This window comes from Branchiostoma lanceolatum, chromosome 12, assembly GCF_035083965.1.
Source record: "Branchiostoma lanceolatum isolate klBraLanc5 chromosome 12, klBraLanc5.hap2, whole genome shotgun sequence".
Lineage (NCBI taxonomy): Eukaryota > Metazoa > Chordata > Leptocardii > Amphioxiformes > Branchiostomatidae > Branchiostoma > Branchiostoma lanceolatum.
The window spans coordinates 15,939,841-15,958,580 of NC_089733.1; the positions used below are offsets into that span (position 1 = coordinate 15,939,841).

Sequence of the window (18,740 nt, forward strand, 5' to 3'; positions counted from 1 at the left end):
CAAGAATATAGACACTATTCTTCAATGTCAACTTGTGGAATGTCATCCCAAATAATATAAATCAAAAGAGCAAGAATCTATTGATAAGCAATTAGCAAGACATGTACATGTACCTTTGAATCAAGCACCAGCTTTGTCTTGTAGTCAGTATTTGTAGCAGTCGTTAAACTCTTCTTACCAAAGGTGGTAACGTTTAAACAACCTTTAAACGGAGTCCATTAGCACGTACCAAGGTCAAGCGGTGAAAATGTCCAGGATTAGCCACAAAAATATCCACTCAGCTCCGCAGTTGTCTAAATTTATTCATGGGACAATTTGTCATTGGGAGGTTGTCAAGTTCGAACATGGGCCACTGCCAATATGAAAAGTGAAAGTGAACTTGAACCAGTTTAGCTCACCAAAGAGCTATTCTTCCACTGGTCATGACAGAGAAGACAGACGCTATGTGCAGTATCTACAGGTTCATTGTACCAGGGAAATTCCCCTAGCTCTTTTTGACAAGCACAATGAACCACTTGGACAATGGCTTAAAGTCTTGTCCTCAGCACTGTGCCGTCTCCATGGTAGCATGCATGTCGGGTGAGTAACACAGCCGGGATTCGAACTCCCAGCCTCTTGGTCCTGATGAGGAAGGGTGGATAACCACTGGATTACGCATGCCATTACGTAGCTTTAAAAAAGTTATGTTATGTTGCCTCTTCTTCTAAAAGTACAGATTTTTCACTTGTAGCACGAGTACTGTAATTCCGATGTAAGGCCACACCAACTTAATCTTATGGATGACATCCGCGCGCGCATTGATTTTCGCCTGTTGTAAAAAAAAATAAAAAATCACCTCCTCCAAGGCTACACAGAACTCCGGAACTTACCGACTTAATCTAGCTGCAAAAGGCTAGCATTGTGCCGGCTTATCGGAAAACTGGGGGCGTATGTGGATTGGTATGCCATCGATGTTGGCTAGGGGGATTTTGCGTTTGCACAGTTGTACGAGAGGATCGCGGCGGCCAGCGAGTATCGTCCAGACAATTTCAAACACGACCTATCCAGAGTGGCTCTCACACGTTTCTTTTGCAACAATGAGAGACATGGGAGAGGAATTGAGGGATTGACAGAGGGATTTGTGAGCGTAAACCCATAATGGAATGCTTAATATGGAGTTCAATGCCATGTACTGCCCTCCTGGGTGTCATGAGTATTCTCATCACAGTCATATATCATCCACAGTCCTTGGAGCCAAATACCTTCTAATAGTCTGCTATGATGAACAAGACAACCTACATGTACTACGGCAAGAAAGCCCGACAAAAACGCCTAAAAACACGCCAAAAACCTGCCGCACCCACTCCCCTGCTTGGAGAGTACCTACATGTACCTCCTACAAATAAACTGTGTTCTGTGGTTCAATTCGCAATACCAGCTTTGTACTAGTAGCCCTGTGGTTTAGCAGCATTTTTTTTTCAGGATTTTTCTTTTTTTCGCCCGCGCGCATTAGTTTTGGGGTCTCCAGAGGATGTCATCCATAAAATCAAGTTGGTGTGGCCTAATACATGTACATGTAGGCGCAATTCAGCTGACATGTAGTGCTGCCAAGTCTGTTAAAGAATTCTTTCTCCTTCTTTGTCCTTCTTGGCAGTCCAGTCTCGGGAGACTGAACCACTGAAGAATGAACCATTTTTTATTGATTGATTGAATACCACCTCCTACGAGTTTATGACTGTACTGAAATGTCATTGTTGAATTCATTATCATTGCAACACAAAATCTTCACGTCACATACAGATTTGTATGCAGCAAGAATATGACATACTTAGAGCACGAAATTCATATCGCTACACTGTGCATGACAGTCAAAAGAATATGCAAATTCTGTCGAATAGTCCTGTGAGAATCATGTTATAATTTGATTCATTGTACATTAATTGAAAACCACTCAATGTGACAGAGTTCATTCTCTTTAAACCAGTGACCTTGACGCAATATTTCGAATATTTTCTGGCAGGCATATTCCCATAAGTCACTCATACTTCATGGAATATCAAAATAATGGTTGATATTGATAATGATATCATTATATTCCATGAAGTTAATACGAGTGAATTTTGGGAATACCCCTGCCAGAAAATATTCCGAATAATGATGGATAATGATATCCTTTAATTTAGTAATCATTATTTTGGTATTCCATGAAGTTAATATGAGTGCGTTATGGGAGTAGACTTGCCAGAAAAATTTAGATATTACCGCAAAGTACCGGAAGACCACCACATTTTTTTGAAAACAGCGAATCTAAATAGCCTCCGATGCAGGCCTTCCCACTAGCATTTTACTAGCGATTTTTTTTTCAATTTTTTTTTTTTGGGGGGGGGGGGGGGGCTTGGGCTCTGTATCTGCTTGGGATTGTACGCATGGTAATCGCAGCGATTACCACGATCCCAAGCAGATACGGGGCCCAAGCAGATACTCCCGCCCCCCCCCCCCCCCAAAAAAATCGCTAGTAAAACGCTAGTGGGAAGGCCTGCAACAGAGGCTAGAATCTAAAGAGATCTACTAATGCAGCATCAGTAATCCCCGAGGTATGCACACTTCAGATATCCAGGTGTTCGAGACATTCTTGAGAAGGCCTCAATATAACCCTGGCAATGGTCTTTAAAAAAGGACGTAAGGCTACAAATTCAAATCCTTATCAAACCTGTATTGATACACAAAATACTACGCTTCAAGATGTAACAACCTAAATACATCTTTTATCCTTTACACTGTATGACGCAAGTGATATTGCCATGGCAACGACTCTTACATAAGCTTCTAACATCATCATAATCCGCAAGGATAATGCTACAGGTACCAGCTCTGCATCCTAAAAATAGTGGGAATAACTATGAATAAATAAACATTTCAATTTTCATCCCAGCACACTCAGATATTCTTAGTTGCTCTTAAATGCTTTGTGCCACTCAAATTTCCATAACTCTGATAATATACACCACATACTACATACATGTACGTATGTACATGTATATGCAATGATTCAACTATGCATTACTGTCATTGCTGTCATGCCTTTACTACTTCACAATCAAAGGAGATACACATCATTAATAAATGCATAATGCTCAAAGACACGTACATGTAACTAATTGGAAGGATTTAGATGACAATTTGAGGGAATCTTTAACCCTCCTCAGGGATCCAGTGTTTGAGGAGGTGCCTCGAGCATGTTAGAAGGGATAGGGCTAGGAACCCCTCCCTGTTAAAATGTGCACACTGCTACTGACACAGCAAGGAAACTTGCTACCCTATTTGTCACTACAGTAAGCGTTACAAGGGTCTGAACGAACGAATGAACGAACAAACTATCTTCCTCAGTCTCCTCTATTTTTCTTTTAACCTTTAGCACACTGAAGTAGCCATTTGGCACCTGATTCTCTATTGGTTACAGAGTTAGGCAGCAGGGAGAAGGTTACATTCTGAGAAGACTTGCGGACATACACATTAGGAAATGAAATTTTCCCATACACAATAACTCACCCTATAACCCTCAGAAGTTCTCAGAGACTAATTCCACTGCAATAACCAGGGATTTGGCCTGCCTTTGCGGATCCGTGTCCCATTTATCAAAGATTTAAGTTAATTGCGATCTGTCTTTCATCACAATACAAGAATGTTCCTCTGATTGCCAATAGGCTATCAAAATGGAAATGAAGTTCTCGCTTTATTGCGTGGTCCATTGAAGTCCTAATTAGGTACATGACACAATTCCTGGCTTCAGCGTAACGAGTCTGTCTTTCAAACTCAGCAAGATTCTAAAGGACATTTCAAAGGTGCTGCGGATGCTTTTTTTTAACTTCGAATGACCTACCAGAGCTGTCTCCAGAATCTGTCCCTCCATATATATATGTACTGAGATGGAAACTTGCTTGTTGGGACGAACAAAAATTTCGCCCCCCAAAAAATATGAACTTCATAACATGAAATTCATGAAAATGTATTTTTGTAAGCATAAGATGACAGATATAACAACAAAAACAACACATGTTCTCAAACAATGAGTGGGATGAAAAAAATTAAAAGCTGGAGACAACCCTGAGTGTGACAAACACTGTTTAACGCCCTGCCTAACCCCATAACCAATTAACACATTAGGTGTCATTAGCTATACAATGAAGCAACTAAAGCCATTGATAACACAACCTCCTTGGCAGAGGTGACAAAGCTGCAATTCACAATCAACAGTTACTACATGTACATGATTTCTGAAATTGCTTCCACTCTTGAATCTCTGACACAGTCATTACCATTTCTTCTGACCCGAAAAACATTGCCATGGGAATATTGATCTGAGATACATCCTACATAAGATGATGAATTCGCAGACCTAAAACAGATGGTTTACCAAACGCCTTCTTTATTGCTCCCTGTGGCAACTTGACTTGCATGACCTTGACATTCCAGCTGGTAAAGATTCTCTATTGGAACTTTCAAGTCAAAGGTCAAGTGTGTCTGATCATGGAATGTGCCATGCAAATCACAGGGGACCTTTCAATGTCTTTACTTTTCAAAGCCTTTTAAGAGTGACCAAGGATGCAGTGAATGATACCTTTTACACTTACAGAAGTTGATATCACAGGGGGGAAGACTCAAGGTCAAGTTGTCAATAAATCTCAGAAAGAAGTGGAAATGAAAAGCCTGGGTGTCCAGGAAACTGAAATGAAACAGAAAGCAAATGGAACAAAGAGGAAGCAGGGCTCGAAATTCAGTTTTGGGAATAGGTGCACTGGTGCACCCAACTTAAAAAATTGGGTGCACCAAAAAATTTTGGGGTGCACCACATAAAATAAAGTAGAATGTAACTATTGTAAGCAAAACCTAATGACAAACCTTACTGTTCCTCTTCATGCACGTTTGGCATGCGATCTCGGCACGCAGTTTTGAAGCTTTCAAAATCGAAATTAACTCAAATTCTAACATCAAAATCTTAAACAAGTACAACAACAAAGATTTTATTATTTTCTTACACTTAGATGTCAAGAATATGCTGTCTACTAGTGTGCAGTGATACCTTACACATTAAACCGTACAAAAATATTTGGGTGCACCAGTGCACCCACAGTAAAAAAATTAGGTGCACAGCTCCAAAATTGGGTGCACTGGGTGCACATGCACCCAGTATTTCGAGCCCTGGGAAGGGATGTTCACATATTTCCAGGCCCTCTTTTTTTCAAAATGGCGCAATCCCGCTTGGTAGCAGTTGGCATGCAGAACGATTTCAGACTTCAAAAGACACCTATCAAAATTCTGTGGCACGCCTGCCATAATTACATACCTAGGTAGGTAAGAAAATAAATGGGGGGTTAAGTAGAGCGTGGAAGATGACACAGCAGACAGCACCTTGGTCTGTGATTTGCATTTTTCACAGGGCAAAGTTCCCGGCTTGACTTTCCTGAGGTACTTAGCATGAATATTGGACACTGCCCCTTGCTTTATGCGTCTGGGAGGAAGGTTAACAAGAACAGAGCACCAGTCTCCAACATTAAGAGTAGGAATGCTAGCAGTAGCACACCCTGTAGTGTCCAAAAATCAATTTTAATCAAACTATACTGTACAGAGAGTCATGTACATGTTCATATTAATCCATTACGACATGAAAATAATGACATAGTGCTAGGGATTGGTTGTCTATTTCCATAGAGATGTTCTAGTATTCAGTTTACAACTGTATCTGGCATGTTATGCCGAAACGCTATGGTATTAACCTGGAAAGCCAACTCAGATTTAGCAACAGTTAAATAGATATACTGAAATCATGAATATATAAGATTACCAACCTCAAAACAAACATGACATGTCTTTTTTTATGTATATGTCAGTCAGCCAAAACTTCATGCCATAGGTTTTATTAGAGGCTCATTTTTTATTGAATAGAGTTGTAATTTGGCATAAAGGTAAAGGCACATCTATCCTTCTTTAGACTGAAATATCTAATATTTGTTGCTCAGAGTCAGATTTTTATTTACGAGCGATGGACTTTTTTGCATTACTTTTCGAACCGCCGTCATGTATATCTTAGATTGCCCAATTAAGTGTCAATGGGATAATCTAAACCATAACAGTTGGGGAAAACTTCATTGATATCCTCGAGAATTTCAAAACGCATGTTTGTCCCGTTTCTAGGCAGACATTAATAATGTCTACTAGGTTGCGTCAGAATGTGAGATATGAAAACGACTCTGTATACATTTTGGACCACTGCCCAGAGCGTTCCTATTTTGTGCATGTCTCTTTGTGCAAGTCCAACAGTGTCAGAGAATGCAGCATCATTCACACAAGTGTCAAATATGGGCATGGCCTGTCCCCCACTACTGAGTCCTCAATGATACAACACTGATGTATTCCTAACTGTTAGCTACCAGTCTTACTTTCCAACCCAACTGTAACCCTTGTAAATCTCATCATCAATCATCCTGGGAAATAGATGGACCCTCATTGCAACCTAGCTGCTCTAGCCACTGCATCATGCCAACAACTTGCCCAGCCAACTTTGCTGACTTGTGCAATTGTCTAGAAGCAATGAGAATGCAACAAACCTGGATCGGAGCCCAGCGAAACAGCGGGCAGTTATGTCCGACTTCCAGTTCTCAGCAGGACATGGGAACCAAAACTCAAAGCAGATGATGAGTTGGCCTCCTAAAACTCCCTGTGGCACAACGTACCTATAGGTAAATGGCTATCTGGTGTGTGAGTAGACAGCAAAGTTGTTATACCCTGTGTCTATACTTCCTGGCAACGCTAGCCTGGGCTGCTACCATGCTGAGGTGGCCTGAGTCTGTGTGCAGGGTTTTGTTCATGGCGGGGAATTCTCAACTGCGCAAACAGGCCTTCCTTTCAAAGGACGGACGCATTGTTCGCATTAGATATGCTACTGGGAGCCCCTGGCTGCCCATTGTTGGCAGGATTCGACCAGCAGAGTTTAGAGATTGGCGACAATACTGCCTGATTTCCCTGCTACTTCTGTCATCTCAGACTGCCCATCATTTTCCACTTCGTCAGCACTAATGGCTCGATAAATTAACGACCTGACTGACGACCCTTGCACCTTTTCATAGTATCTGTTTGCCGATTTGCGAAACAGCTTTTCATTGGGGATGTCTTCAACACAGCAAAAGGAGTAAGACAAACGATATGGACTTTCTTTCTGTTTTCTTGTACCGTCTCCTTTAATTCTCTTCTCTGGTGCGGCTGCCTTTCTTTGTATGAGAGAAATTTAAACCAGTGCTCTAAAATTTACTAAACATTCTTTATAATGTGTCTTGCAATTTTACAAATACCCAGGAAATTTACCTGCAATAAATTTGAAAAATGGTCCTGCAACTGAACAATGTGTTGTTCCAATTTTACATGGCTTGAAAGTCATTTACAGATTGTTGATTCAAGTTTAGGATTTTGTAACACTCAAATAACACACCATAAAGATGTTGCACTAATTAATTTGTACTTACATGTACTGTAGGTAGATGATACCCATCTCAAATTTGCAAAGGTACAATCATTCTAATTGCAATCAAAGCTTTTCTTTTGCAAAATGCAGGTAGCAGGCATGTATTTTAAGCTCTGTACCCTGGCATCAATAGAGGCAGAAGGGGCCACTGCACTCAAATGAGAGCACCCCAAAGCACCAGCGCACCACACCTTGAGCTTCAGTTTTCCTATTGTTTAGGTCCTCTGCACTTCTATAGCTCAGTTTGTACAACTGGCTCCTCCACTGCTGTCAGACTCTCTTCTGGTATGCAGGTCTGCATGCATTTTTCCATAAAGCATACACACATCATTCACAAAATGTAATTTGCAATGAAACCCTTTTTTCCATGGGATTCATAGGGAAGTTATACCTGATTATGGCATAAACCATAGTCAGTCTTCCTGAGTTTGGAATGATGCATAATTAAAAAACCCCATGCAGACCCCCTGATATACATTTTGTACATGTACATGTAGATCCGAGACATGACGTTACTCTATAATAGAAACAGAAGAATGTCACTTCCACTGGAATTTTCCTAGTAATGCCTTAGGATTCATCGTCAAGACAACCTTACAACCTGAATTAGTATCAGTATTCAATACCAGTAATAAGCAATGACTTCTTGAATGGTCTATCTAGCTACATAGAGATGCAATTTTCTGCTTTTGTAAACAACTGGGTTATTAGAAATTGTCCTATTGTTTCTTCATGTTCATACTTAATAGTCTTACCCTGGAGTTGATGCAAAGTTATTTTCTTGTTAACTCGTTTATTTCAGTCAAAAATTACCCAACAAAATACTAATCATCATACAAGTCTACTCTAAACTCCGACCTTCAATATACATGTTTACCATAGTACTACATGTACAGTAGTAGTAGATGTAGTTGCACTAAGTCAGAAAAATATTCCTTGATTTTCCAGCAAGTAAAGATGTATGATTCCCATCATAGTCAACATTGGAAAAGCAGAAATGTCATCAATTTTCCAGCTCAGAAAATTACCGTCATGGATTTTGGATTACGTTAGCTCCATTTCGTGACAGCTAAGTATCGAGAACGCTATGATATAGCGTGTCTGGGCTGGAACCCATCTATATGCATTGGTCACCGCCTATTGAACAAAACTGCAATTTTCGCAAAACTTTTAACAACACAACCGCTCTCAAACTTTCGACCATCCAACCATTACTAGTGAAAAGCTTGGGGAAATCACAAAGTTCTGGGCCATCCTTTTGTACATACCTCAAGACTTAAATAAAACCTTAACAGACAGGGCATGCGAGATGGCAAAATACTTGGATTACCATAGGGAAATATAATGTGGCAGCGTAAGAGGGGAGGATGCATGCACGCGTCCGGGCCGGTTCCCCGCAAAATCAATCGTGGTATTAAGGAATTATTCCCAATAACCGGCCTGGGTCACATGATGGATCGCCCTTCCGTACGCGGGAATGAAAAGAAATGGGCCGCGGACCCCCGGATCGTACCGGAGGTGGAACCCATCTGTGCCAATCCCGGCAGCTCTACTGCTGGTTCTCAGGCTCAGAGGGTAAGTCCTTGCCAAGGATGACTGCATTACTGGGGATAGGTGATAGATTTTATTCCACATACATATATATATATCATATGTACATGTACATAACAATCAAACACAGACTGAAAATCTGAGCATGAAAGTTCATCTGTGTTCCTACATGTACATGTACTTGGTAGAATTTTTTCTGAAGCAGGATTGTTACCAAGGATGCCAGGAATACTGGGAATAGGTGGTAGATTTTCATTTAACATACATGTACATGATGTACATTGTACAATGTCCATTACAATCAAACACAGCAAAATCAAGTGCAAATTCAACTGTGTTGGTAGAGTTTTGTTCTGAAGTTCAGGTTTGATTTCTAACACAAGAAAATGTTGGACCCAAATTTTGTGGGTAAATCGTTGTTCAGGAATGGGTGATATCACAACAGGTAGTTAGTAATAAACTTTCGTCTAATATACATTACAATCGGAGACCTGAACCATGATTATTAGGTTGTATTTCAAGACAGCGGCAAGAACTTAACAACTTAAGACACTTCACACAAACCTTGTGGTGAAAACTGTAGCCTGTAACACCAGGTAATCCCATCCTGTTCACTAGTCAAACACTGAGAACAATACAGTTTACAACAAGTGCGACAAACAAGTGGTTTTGGAGAAATAGTGGAAGAAAAACAATCCCCATGACACATTGTGTAGTACTGTAAATAAAAATTCTGAGTTTTGACCTTGAGTCAATGTTGATGCTGTCATCAAAGAAATATTGTCTGCACACATGTAGATCAATACCGATTCCCAAACAACCACATCACACAGTGACCATTTTTTTCTTACTAACAGTAATGCACAGGGATCTCCCTAAAGAATGGAACAGTGGCGCTCCTCCATCCTGTTCTCAGCCCAGCTCCATCCTGTTGATTTTCAAAGCTAGGATGTTCTTCCAATATTTCCCCAGTAGTTTTGTTCAAAACTCAAGATTTCATTAATTATTGTAGACAAGATATAAAGCTGAAGCTGCATTTGTGTCTGGAAAAGGCAAAATGCAACAGACCTCAAGCCACGCATCTTACATGCTTGGCACCCTCCCCCCCCATCCTGCTCTATATTTCTGGGAGATCCCTGAATGCACATACATGTATACATGTACAACCACTGAAATGTGTGTCAATTCCATAATGACAGTTCTGATGCAAATATTGTCTGCCTTCCTGTCAATCTCTCCCATCATTCCAAACCATCATTTTCAGGCCTCCATCACAACTGATAGTCTAAACTCTGATACTCATCGTGTCTGTAACAGACTCCTCTAGATCAGTTCTGACGGTACTTGTGACACAAATATCGTCTGCAATCCTGTCAATCATATTCTAACATCTTCCCATCATGTCAAAGCTCAATTTTTTGAGATCCAGACCTCCCTCAACAATCATCACAAATTATGTCTATAACAGACTTGAGTGATACCCATCATGACACAAAATATTGTCTGCAGACCTGTCAATCATGTTCTAACATCTCCCAATCAAGTCAAACCTCCATTTTGAGTCTAGACCGCCATTTTGAGTCCAGACCTCCTTCCACTATCACCATAAATCATGTCTGTGACATCATTTATGACAAAAATATTGTCTGCAAAAGGCTTTATACTGTAAAAGGCTTTAAGTTTGCTGGGATTTAATTTTGCAGAAGGAAGAAAATGGAGTGTTCGTGGTGGTTTTAAGCTTGCCATTGAAACAAGGGAACAGTGAAAATATTACCAAGAGAAACCACAAAAGTAAAACCTCTGCAAACATTTCCCCTTCTACAGTAACATCTCACCATCACTTCAAGTTGAACCTCCATTTTCAGTCCTTGTCCACAATCAATACACATTAAGCCTGTAACATGCCCCTGCTGTAGCACAGTACTGCACACAAATATCAAGATTTATCAAGACTCTGACTACATTCCATAATCCGTTCCTCTCTCCTGAGAGTGAGAGTAATCAGGCGACACACATCCAGAGGACAAAAGATCAAAGGTCGGAGGAAAGTGGCACCTCTAAGGTCCTAATGAAACCATAGCATCCCCGCCTGACAGCAGACTTTCTGGTGGGTTGATACTGAGTGACATACCATCACTCACTCTACCACATGGGAGAGACCTGGGCACACTGCTCTCAGGCTAGTCTGCAAGTTGTCTGACTAAATCATGCTACTACTGTACTAGAGGCCAACAGACTTAGCCTGGGTGCCATCCTATTACTTCTAGGGCCTCTACACTTGCTACCCCAAGCGTAGGGTGTAGGAGCCTCGGTAGTGATAGGATGGCACCCAGGCTTCAACAGACTTGACCAGCGCCCAATCAGCCTCTGGCAGCGAGAGCTTATGTAACAAAGGCTGGCTGCAAGGACAGGATCCTGAAAAGGGCTGCATCTTTTCACATGCTTGGAAAGGATTTCACCAAGGTTTTACAGGTCTGACTAAATCATGCTCCTAGCTATAGAGGTCCACCACTGACCAGCAGTCAATTAGCTAGAGATTATGTAACAGAGGCTAGACTGCAAAGACAGGGTCATAAAAAGGCTGTGCTTTTCACATGCTAATGGTAAAGATTGCCCCAGGGTTTTCCAGGTTTAAATCATCTTCCATGATCACCTGCTGGCTTTTGACCTGCTGCATGTAATCTTTTCCATATTACAGTGACTTACACAGCCAATTCTGTTACTAAAGATAGCTGCATGATACTTATTGCCCGTCATTGGCTACAGATTTTCGTCAAAATGACCAACACCAGGAGAAACCCCTGTAGGGATTCTATTAGTCTTGACTTGGCCTTGACCAAAAATGCACTCAAGAATATCGCAGAGGTCTAACTCTCTCTAAGCTAGCTAAGCAAATAAGTCTGACTCTACATATAAGGGTTTGCAAAAGGAGTGGTGTGACTGTGTGGAGTGAACAGCTTATCACTTAGTTTCTGGCAAGGCTGCTGGGTTTAAGATAGATAGAAGGCTACAAGCAACTTCAGACTGAACTGATTCAGGATAGACGAGATGGATATATAATACTCTGAGTAGTAGTAGTCCACTGTTACTACTCTGACCCTTTTAGAAATACAACCAGTCCCTTGGGTCTCTATTCATCACCATTTACTCACTCTGGTGTCACCAAAATCAACACAGGGACAAATTTAGCCATCGTTAAACTACTTCATCATAATTTATGGACCTTCTTTTATATAATAGAGTACAATGAAATCTTGGCAATGTATTTGACAAAAAAGACATTATGGCCAGGCCTATTTCTACAAAGCTTCCCAGCAAAAGCATTCTCATGGTAATTATGCAAGATTTCACATACAATTTTATTTCATTTTCAAGGACCTGCAATGATCCATGCAAAGGTACAACCAATTAAGAAATGACAGATTCCCTTGGTAGTTGGAGGCAAGTTCAAACTTAAAACTCTGCTCTCCATTCTACCATTGCACAAGGCTGATACTAGTACCATCTAACATAATGAATCTTTCAATTAAGATACTTATCCACATATATTTTTGTGCTTTTCGTGTGATCATGATGATATTTTGGACCATCAAAGCAGCAGTAACAACCTACATTTACAAAAATACAAAAATGCAATGATAAAGTTAGAGAATAGTGAAAAATGTATGTTGGGAGAATTTCTCACCTTCATCTTCAGGTTGCACCTTGGGTCCCACCTTTACACCCACTTCCTGCCAGAAGTCTGCAGCTGGAGAAGTTAGGGAGAACGAAAAACATTACTGTCATAATCATACATGTATGTCGATGAAGGTTAGACATCCAGGTAATAAAATACGCCAAATAGTAGTTACCCTAGGCTGGCTTCAAGATTAAAGAACTTCACTTCTCTCTACACATTTGTACGAATCAATAATATTCTGCACCCACTGATCTGAACACTTCCTGTAAGTGTGACTTTCTTTGGGGTTGGGCCAAACACAATTGGCTCTGAGACAAGGACATATCTTTGGAAGTCTTCAACTCAAGTGTCAAAGAAGACATTAAAGAAGAAGCCCTAGGCCTCAGGGAAGAACATGTGGCATACCTTCCCAGGCTTGACGTTGCCTAGCAACTACCAGCACTTGACTGACGTCTGCAATGTTGTCAAACAAATGATTGCCAATCAGTCCACACACCTCAGGTGATTTTTGTTTCCCCTGCCAGCTTCTGTTTTTAAAGGCTGAACTCAACAACCTGACCTTTCACCTCCTGTCAACTTGACGACCTGAACTCTACCCTCCAGCCTCAGCAAGGCCATCCTCATGCTTTCTCTGAAAACAGCCCCCACTTCGGTGAAACTCTGGGTAACAAGATTTATGGAGTAAAATGTGGCATTTGGCTGCTGCATGTACATTTTCTACCACTAGACAAACCACCTGCATAAAGCAGGTTAGTGCAGTATTGTAGATGTCAGTATGCAAGTATTTCTGATGTCTACTACGTACCAAACCTGCACTGGCCTATATCAAAACTAGTCTGTGGCACTTCAGTGAGCTATGGCCAGCAGCGGCCCAAACCACCTTGAGTTCCTCATAGATTGTTGTATAGAAGAATTCAAGATTACAACGAGTATCCGTTTGAATACATATTCTTTATTGGTTATGGGGTTAGGTAGCAGTGAGAAGGTTAAAATAAAATGGTATTTCCAGGAACATCTATGACACTGCAAAACTCTTTTAGGTACAGATCTGAAATACCGAATGTCATGATCAATGTACCAGATTTCTAACGAAAATTACAAGATCCAGGCTCAAAATACTGGGTTCACTTTTGTGCACTCAAAAACTGGATGGTTTTATAAATACAAGATATTGTACAGTGTACGCAGTTCAGTGTACTGCCATGTAACACTTCTTATTAATAAACCATTCATTCATTCATTCATTCATTCATTCATTGCCAGAAATGAATTTCCAGCCCTAAACTTTAATACCAACAGTAAGTCACATAAACCCCACCCACGCCCCCAAGTCTGTGTTATTGATGTGTCCGTGACCGCCCTCAGTGGTATGTAGGATTAAGATAAGCAGTTTCAGGAAACTACTCTGCAGTCTTTGGTGTAGGTGTGATAAAGGAATACCCTGCAGTCCTTAGATAGGTGGATTGGTGACACAAAAACGTGACAAATGATGGTGAATTGATATCGTGATCATCGTAAAATTGTGTGGGCGCTGCTTAATCCTGCCTTTGGGTCATAACTAATAAATCGAAGTAGATGAGTGATTTTTACAATTTTCTATGGGACATTCCAAGTTCCAAAGCAATGTCTACAAAGAATAAGAAACACAACTTAAAAACCAAATGTGATGATATTTTCAACTGTTTTTTATTCAAGCAATTTTAGTTATATTTGTGCTTATCTTAAGCTTGTGAATCACTAATATCCATCATTTTAATAAAGCTACAACAAACTTTGCTTACTTAAAGTTTAATTTATTATATATTAGTGGCTCATTAGTTGCAGGGTTTGGTGCAAACTTTAATTTCTAGTTGCTTCAAGTTTCTGCTGGTGCAAAATCTATTAATTTAATTGTAACCTTTTTATAAAATCACAATTTTTCACAGTCTCAAAAAGGAAAACATGGTCTCTGAAATGTTAACAAGACTGTCTGACACTGAAGAATGCTGTGGCTGATTGATGAAAAGTTATTTTTCCCTGGTCATCTGAAGCTGTATGCATGCAGAAATACAAAGGTATGTGACCTCTGACCATACCCCTACTGGGCACTGTCAGTACTACCAGGGAGTCAGGGAAAACACATAATGAGGAACAGGGATTCTGGAAATAGAGCACAGCTTTATATAATATAATATAATATCAGGTGTATTTGCAGCCAGTGCCACAGGCAGGTACCCAATGTGTAGGGTAATGAGGCTGTTTAACGTGTTCGAGGCACCTCCTCGAGCACGGGACCCCCGTTTTACGTCCCTCCCGGAAGACGATTTCGTGGAAAGCTTCGTGAGGCTACAGCAATCCGGACGTCCTTGGTTGGTCCCCCATCCAAGCACTGTCCGGACCACGCGTTGCTTAACTTCCGAGATCGAGGGATCGGGTGTATCCAACGCGCCACTTTATGCATACATAACTTGCAGTTTATGCTAGTTCAATTTCAAATACCACTTTCGCTTGACTATCTGGCCGGGCTAGCAAGACAAGCATGCATTTCCTTCTCTTAAACTGTACAAACTATTCCCAGGAATTGGTCATGCCCTCAAATCAGGCTGTTGTTGGCTTTCAGTCACAATTACTGTAAATTCATTTACCTTTACAGTGGTTTTATTTTCTTGCAGTAGGAGGAGATGTCTTACAATATAAATCTGTGGTTGAAACAATTCTGTAATACAGTAGCAGTGTGAATATTCACAGAGTCAAACATAAATTTCATGGTAGACAGGTCACTGTGAAAACTGCAAGAATAAAAACACAGCAAACGTTTCAAGATTTACAGTAACATTTATCACACTGTCGGTCAGTCAGTGCAAGAACTTTGAACTGGTACAATGGTAACTTTGCATCCTGATGGGTGAAGTTTTCCAATACTGTACTACTCTGCAGATCTAAAACGCTACAGCAACGTCGTCAAACCGGTGCTACAGTATTTTACTGTGACACCCCAAAATGGAAGTATAAACATAACGTTATATAGAATCAAAAACCTCTTTACACTTCAATGAAAAGCACAAATTTGTACGTTTGGGTCGATTGGGTGAACGTTCCTTTTTCATAAAAAACACCGCACAGCATCACTTGAATATCATCTTCAGGCGCCCACCATGATTTAGATGATGGCCTTTCAAGAACTGAATCGGAAGCGAAGAACCGAAACCAAGCGAAATCCCCTTGTCACAAATTACAAATCTTCACGTTCGCAATCTTACACCGGATGTAAATGTAGTTATACAGCCAGACGAGGGAACCCAGACAACTAAAACTAGAATCCGACGCCAGAAATATCGTATTTGATCGGTCATGTACATCATCAAACATGTCTATACAGAAGTACATGTATGATTACATTCCGTCTTCGTACATGGACCGAGATAGCCCACTGCGCCAAATTCGAGCGACCGGCCGGGAGCTTTATCAATATTGACAGACAAGTCTAGAGCACGGCCGTGCCTAGCCTACACTGCTGAGGGAAAAGGTGGGCGTTTTGTGACAGGATCTTGGCCGCGATCTTTTTTTACAAGCACAAAGACACGGAGTCAGCATTGTAGCAGACGCCACGGACACGCCATGCATTATGTTGTTGAAATCTACTGGAGAATGAAAGACTTGAGAACGAGCGTGGCGCCGGCGGACATTTTCTGACATATACGGACCGCTACAGCCCCTTAAATCCCATGGAAAGGGTCTGAAATAAGGAATGGTTGAAATGTCTTTCTTACCAGAGGCTCTTCCTTGCGGAAAACCCTGGGAGCCGCTTGCGAGATCCAGACCCGGCACGGTATCACTCTTGAAGTCAGCCATGTTGAAGTCTTTTCAAGATAGCAAAGACTGCCAAAGATATACCTGATTATTATTACCCGTGTGAAAATGTCTGATAACAGTCCTCTGAAAAGGTCACAATACCATATACTTAACAAAAACAGTCCAAACAACTTATCCTTGTTTGGATTCAATATACAAATAAAACACAATGTATACATGTATGAGGATTACCTATATAAACATTATGATGTAGCATTTTATTTTGTAACCTATGGGGTCGTGAAATTGTGAAACATCGCCGATATTCTCCCATCATGCACTTCTTCTGCGAGGTCAGAGGTGATCTTTGGAATGTACGATGTCGTGTATGAGGGGTGTAAAGGGTGTGTCTTTTTGTGCCCTGAATCTTCTAATACTGATCCATTGGTATCCAAAGCGTGTGTTCGATCATTAAAGGGCAATTGAGATTATATTACATGTTGCTGAAGGCTAGATCCCTCTAATCAAGGCGAGGTTATGTATGCTTTCATGTCTGGTTTTGTGATTTTTTCCCCTATCTTTAATAGATTGAAAACACATATCATGGCCAAGTACATTGTATAAAATCGCGCTGGAGAATAGTTTGTGAACTTAAGTTTGATCAATCATATCTCTTTCCGTTATTGCTTTGTCAAACCTTTTTTATTGTATAGTATTATTAAAGCTTATTTACAATGCATACAATATTTGCCATGATCCTAAATTCAAAGGCTGAACGCCGGGGCTGACTATTGTCACAAAACAAAATATGCTAAATTAAACAAATTACATGTATACGAAAAGGGGGAATTTCGGTTCTTTTTATGGGGGGGGGGGGGGCATTTTTAAACCATTGATAGTGCTCATTGTACAAAAATCTGATTACAACAAATGAGGTTCATTTTAAAGGGAAGTAAAAACTTTCCAATTATAAAACACATTTTGCTCATCATTAAAAAACACTAACACATGATCGGGAAACTTCGGCACTTTTTTTCGTGTCCTACTCACTAAGCAACCCCTGGTGCTTAACCCATGAATCATTTGTACGGCCATAACAAACGAGATATTATTATTGAAAAGGGCAATAGATATGCTTTCTAATGATACGAAATACCATGCATTTAATATCATATTGATAGAGATGTGCCATGATAGACAAAATCAAGTTTCCGCACGCTTTGTGATAAGTTTACAAAGTTCTGAGCTGCCAAGTATGCTGAGTACGTAACGTAATATATCGTTGCTGCTAGCTATAGTCTAGACATTTGGCCCCTGAACTTACTCGTCATCCCTTGATACAGACTATTCTTCAAATGATGCTAGGGCTTTCATGTGCGGCCGGTAAAGAATCTTTGAAAGTTGGGAGTAGGCCCGAGGTCTTTAATAAGACCAGTATAGTAATACACATGCGGTTTATGAGTTACCCACCATGACAGACAGGGCGATCACTGATGTAAGAATTATACAGCCAGGGGAGAGAAGGTTATAAAGTTCAAGCGATAAAAGGGGGGTATTTTTAGATAGAGAAGCCAATCCCCGCGCGTATGGAAATCGATAAATCTCCAGCGGTCACGGTGGCGAGTTCTGACGAAGCCAATAAAACCCGGTATGACTTTATGGGACAACGTCATCAGTGTCCGCCGCGGGAGTGTGTCAACATGTATATGGGGCACTCTGAATTTCCAAACAGATGTTGGAAGGTCGCATATTGTTCCATTTCCTAGATGCCCCTTTTCCCTGACTGGCATACAATCCGTAGGGTTGATGGACTTTAAGAGTCAGTAATCGTTTACAATGACGTACCATCCTAACATCTGCTTGGAGATAGAGGCTGTCCCAAGAATGTCTATGGTTCATTTGAAGTGCAAGGTCATCAGAACTGATGCGACTCTCAGGCGAAAACTGATGATTTCCAAGAAAAGAACGTTAACGATGCGCAGTTGTGACATTGAACTACATGTATCTGGTAACGATGGTCGTAAAAAGGGGCGTATTGAAATGACAGATGGTGTCTCCGCATTGTTTAGCAACCGACTTCTCGCGTCATAATCTCAACCGTAGACGTCGTACGAGTGACAGTGTATATACCGTTAGTAATTTGTTGGCTAAGAATTCGTAACAGTTGCGTTAAGAACTTAAGACAAATATCACGGTAACACAAAATGTGAATATATAATATTATACGTTAGACAAGCTTCAAGT

At 40.7% G+C, this 18,740-nt stretch overlaps 1 protein-coding gene across 2 annotated transcripts in view; it reads right to left on the reverse strand.

Moving 5' to 3' along the window:
* LOC136446612 (double-stranded RNA-specific editase 1-like) overlaps positions 1–18,740 on the reverse strand; it is a 158,459-nt gene that overhangs the window by 139,558 nt on the left and 161 nt on the right. For both annotated transcript variants that reach the window (XM_066445077.1, XM_066445076.1), the window contains exons 2-3: positions 16,475–16,583; positions 12,732–12,794 (exon numbers count right to left, since the gene is read on the reverse strand). In XM_066445077.1, coding sequence (XP_066301174.1) covers positions 12,732–12,794; positions 16,475–16,556 — 145 coding nt within the window. In that variant the 5' untranslated portion in view covers positions 16,557–16,583. The remainder of the gene's footprint in view (positions 1–12,731; positions 12,795–16,474; positions 16,584–18,740) is intronic.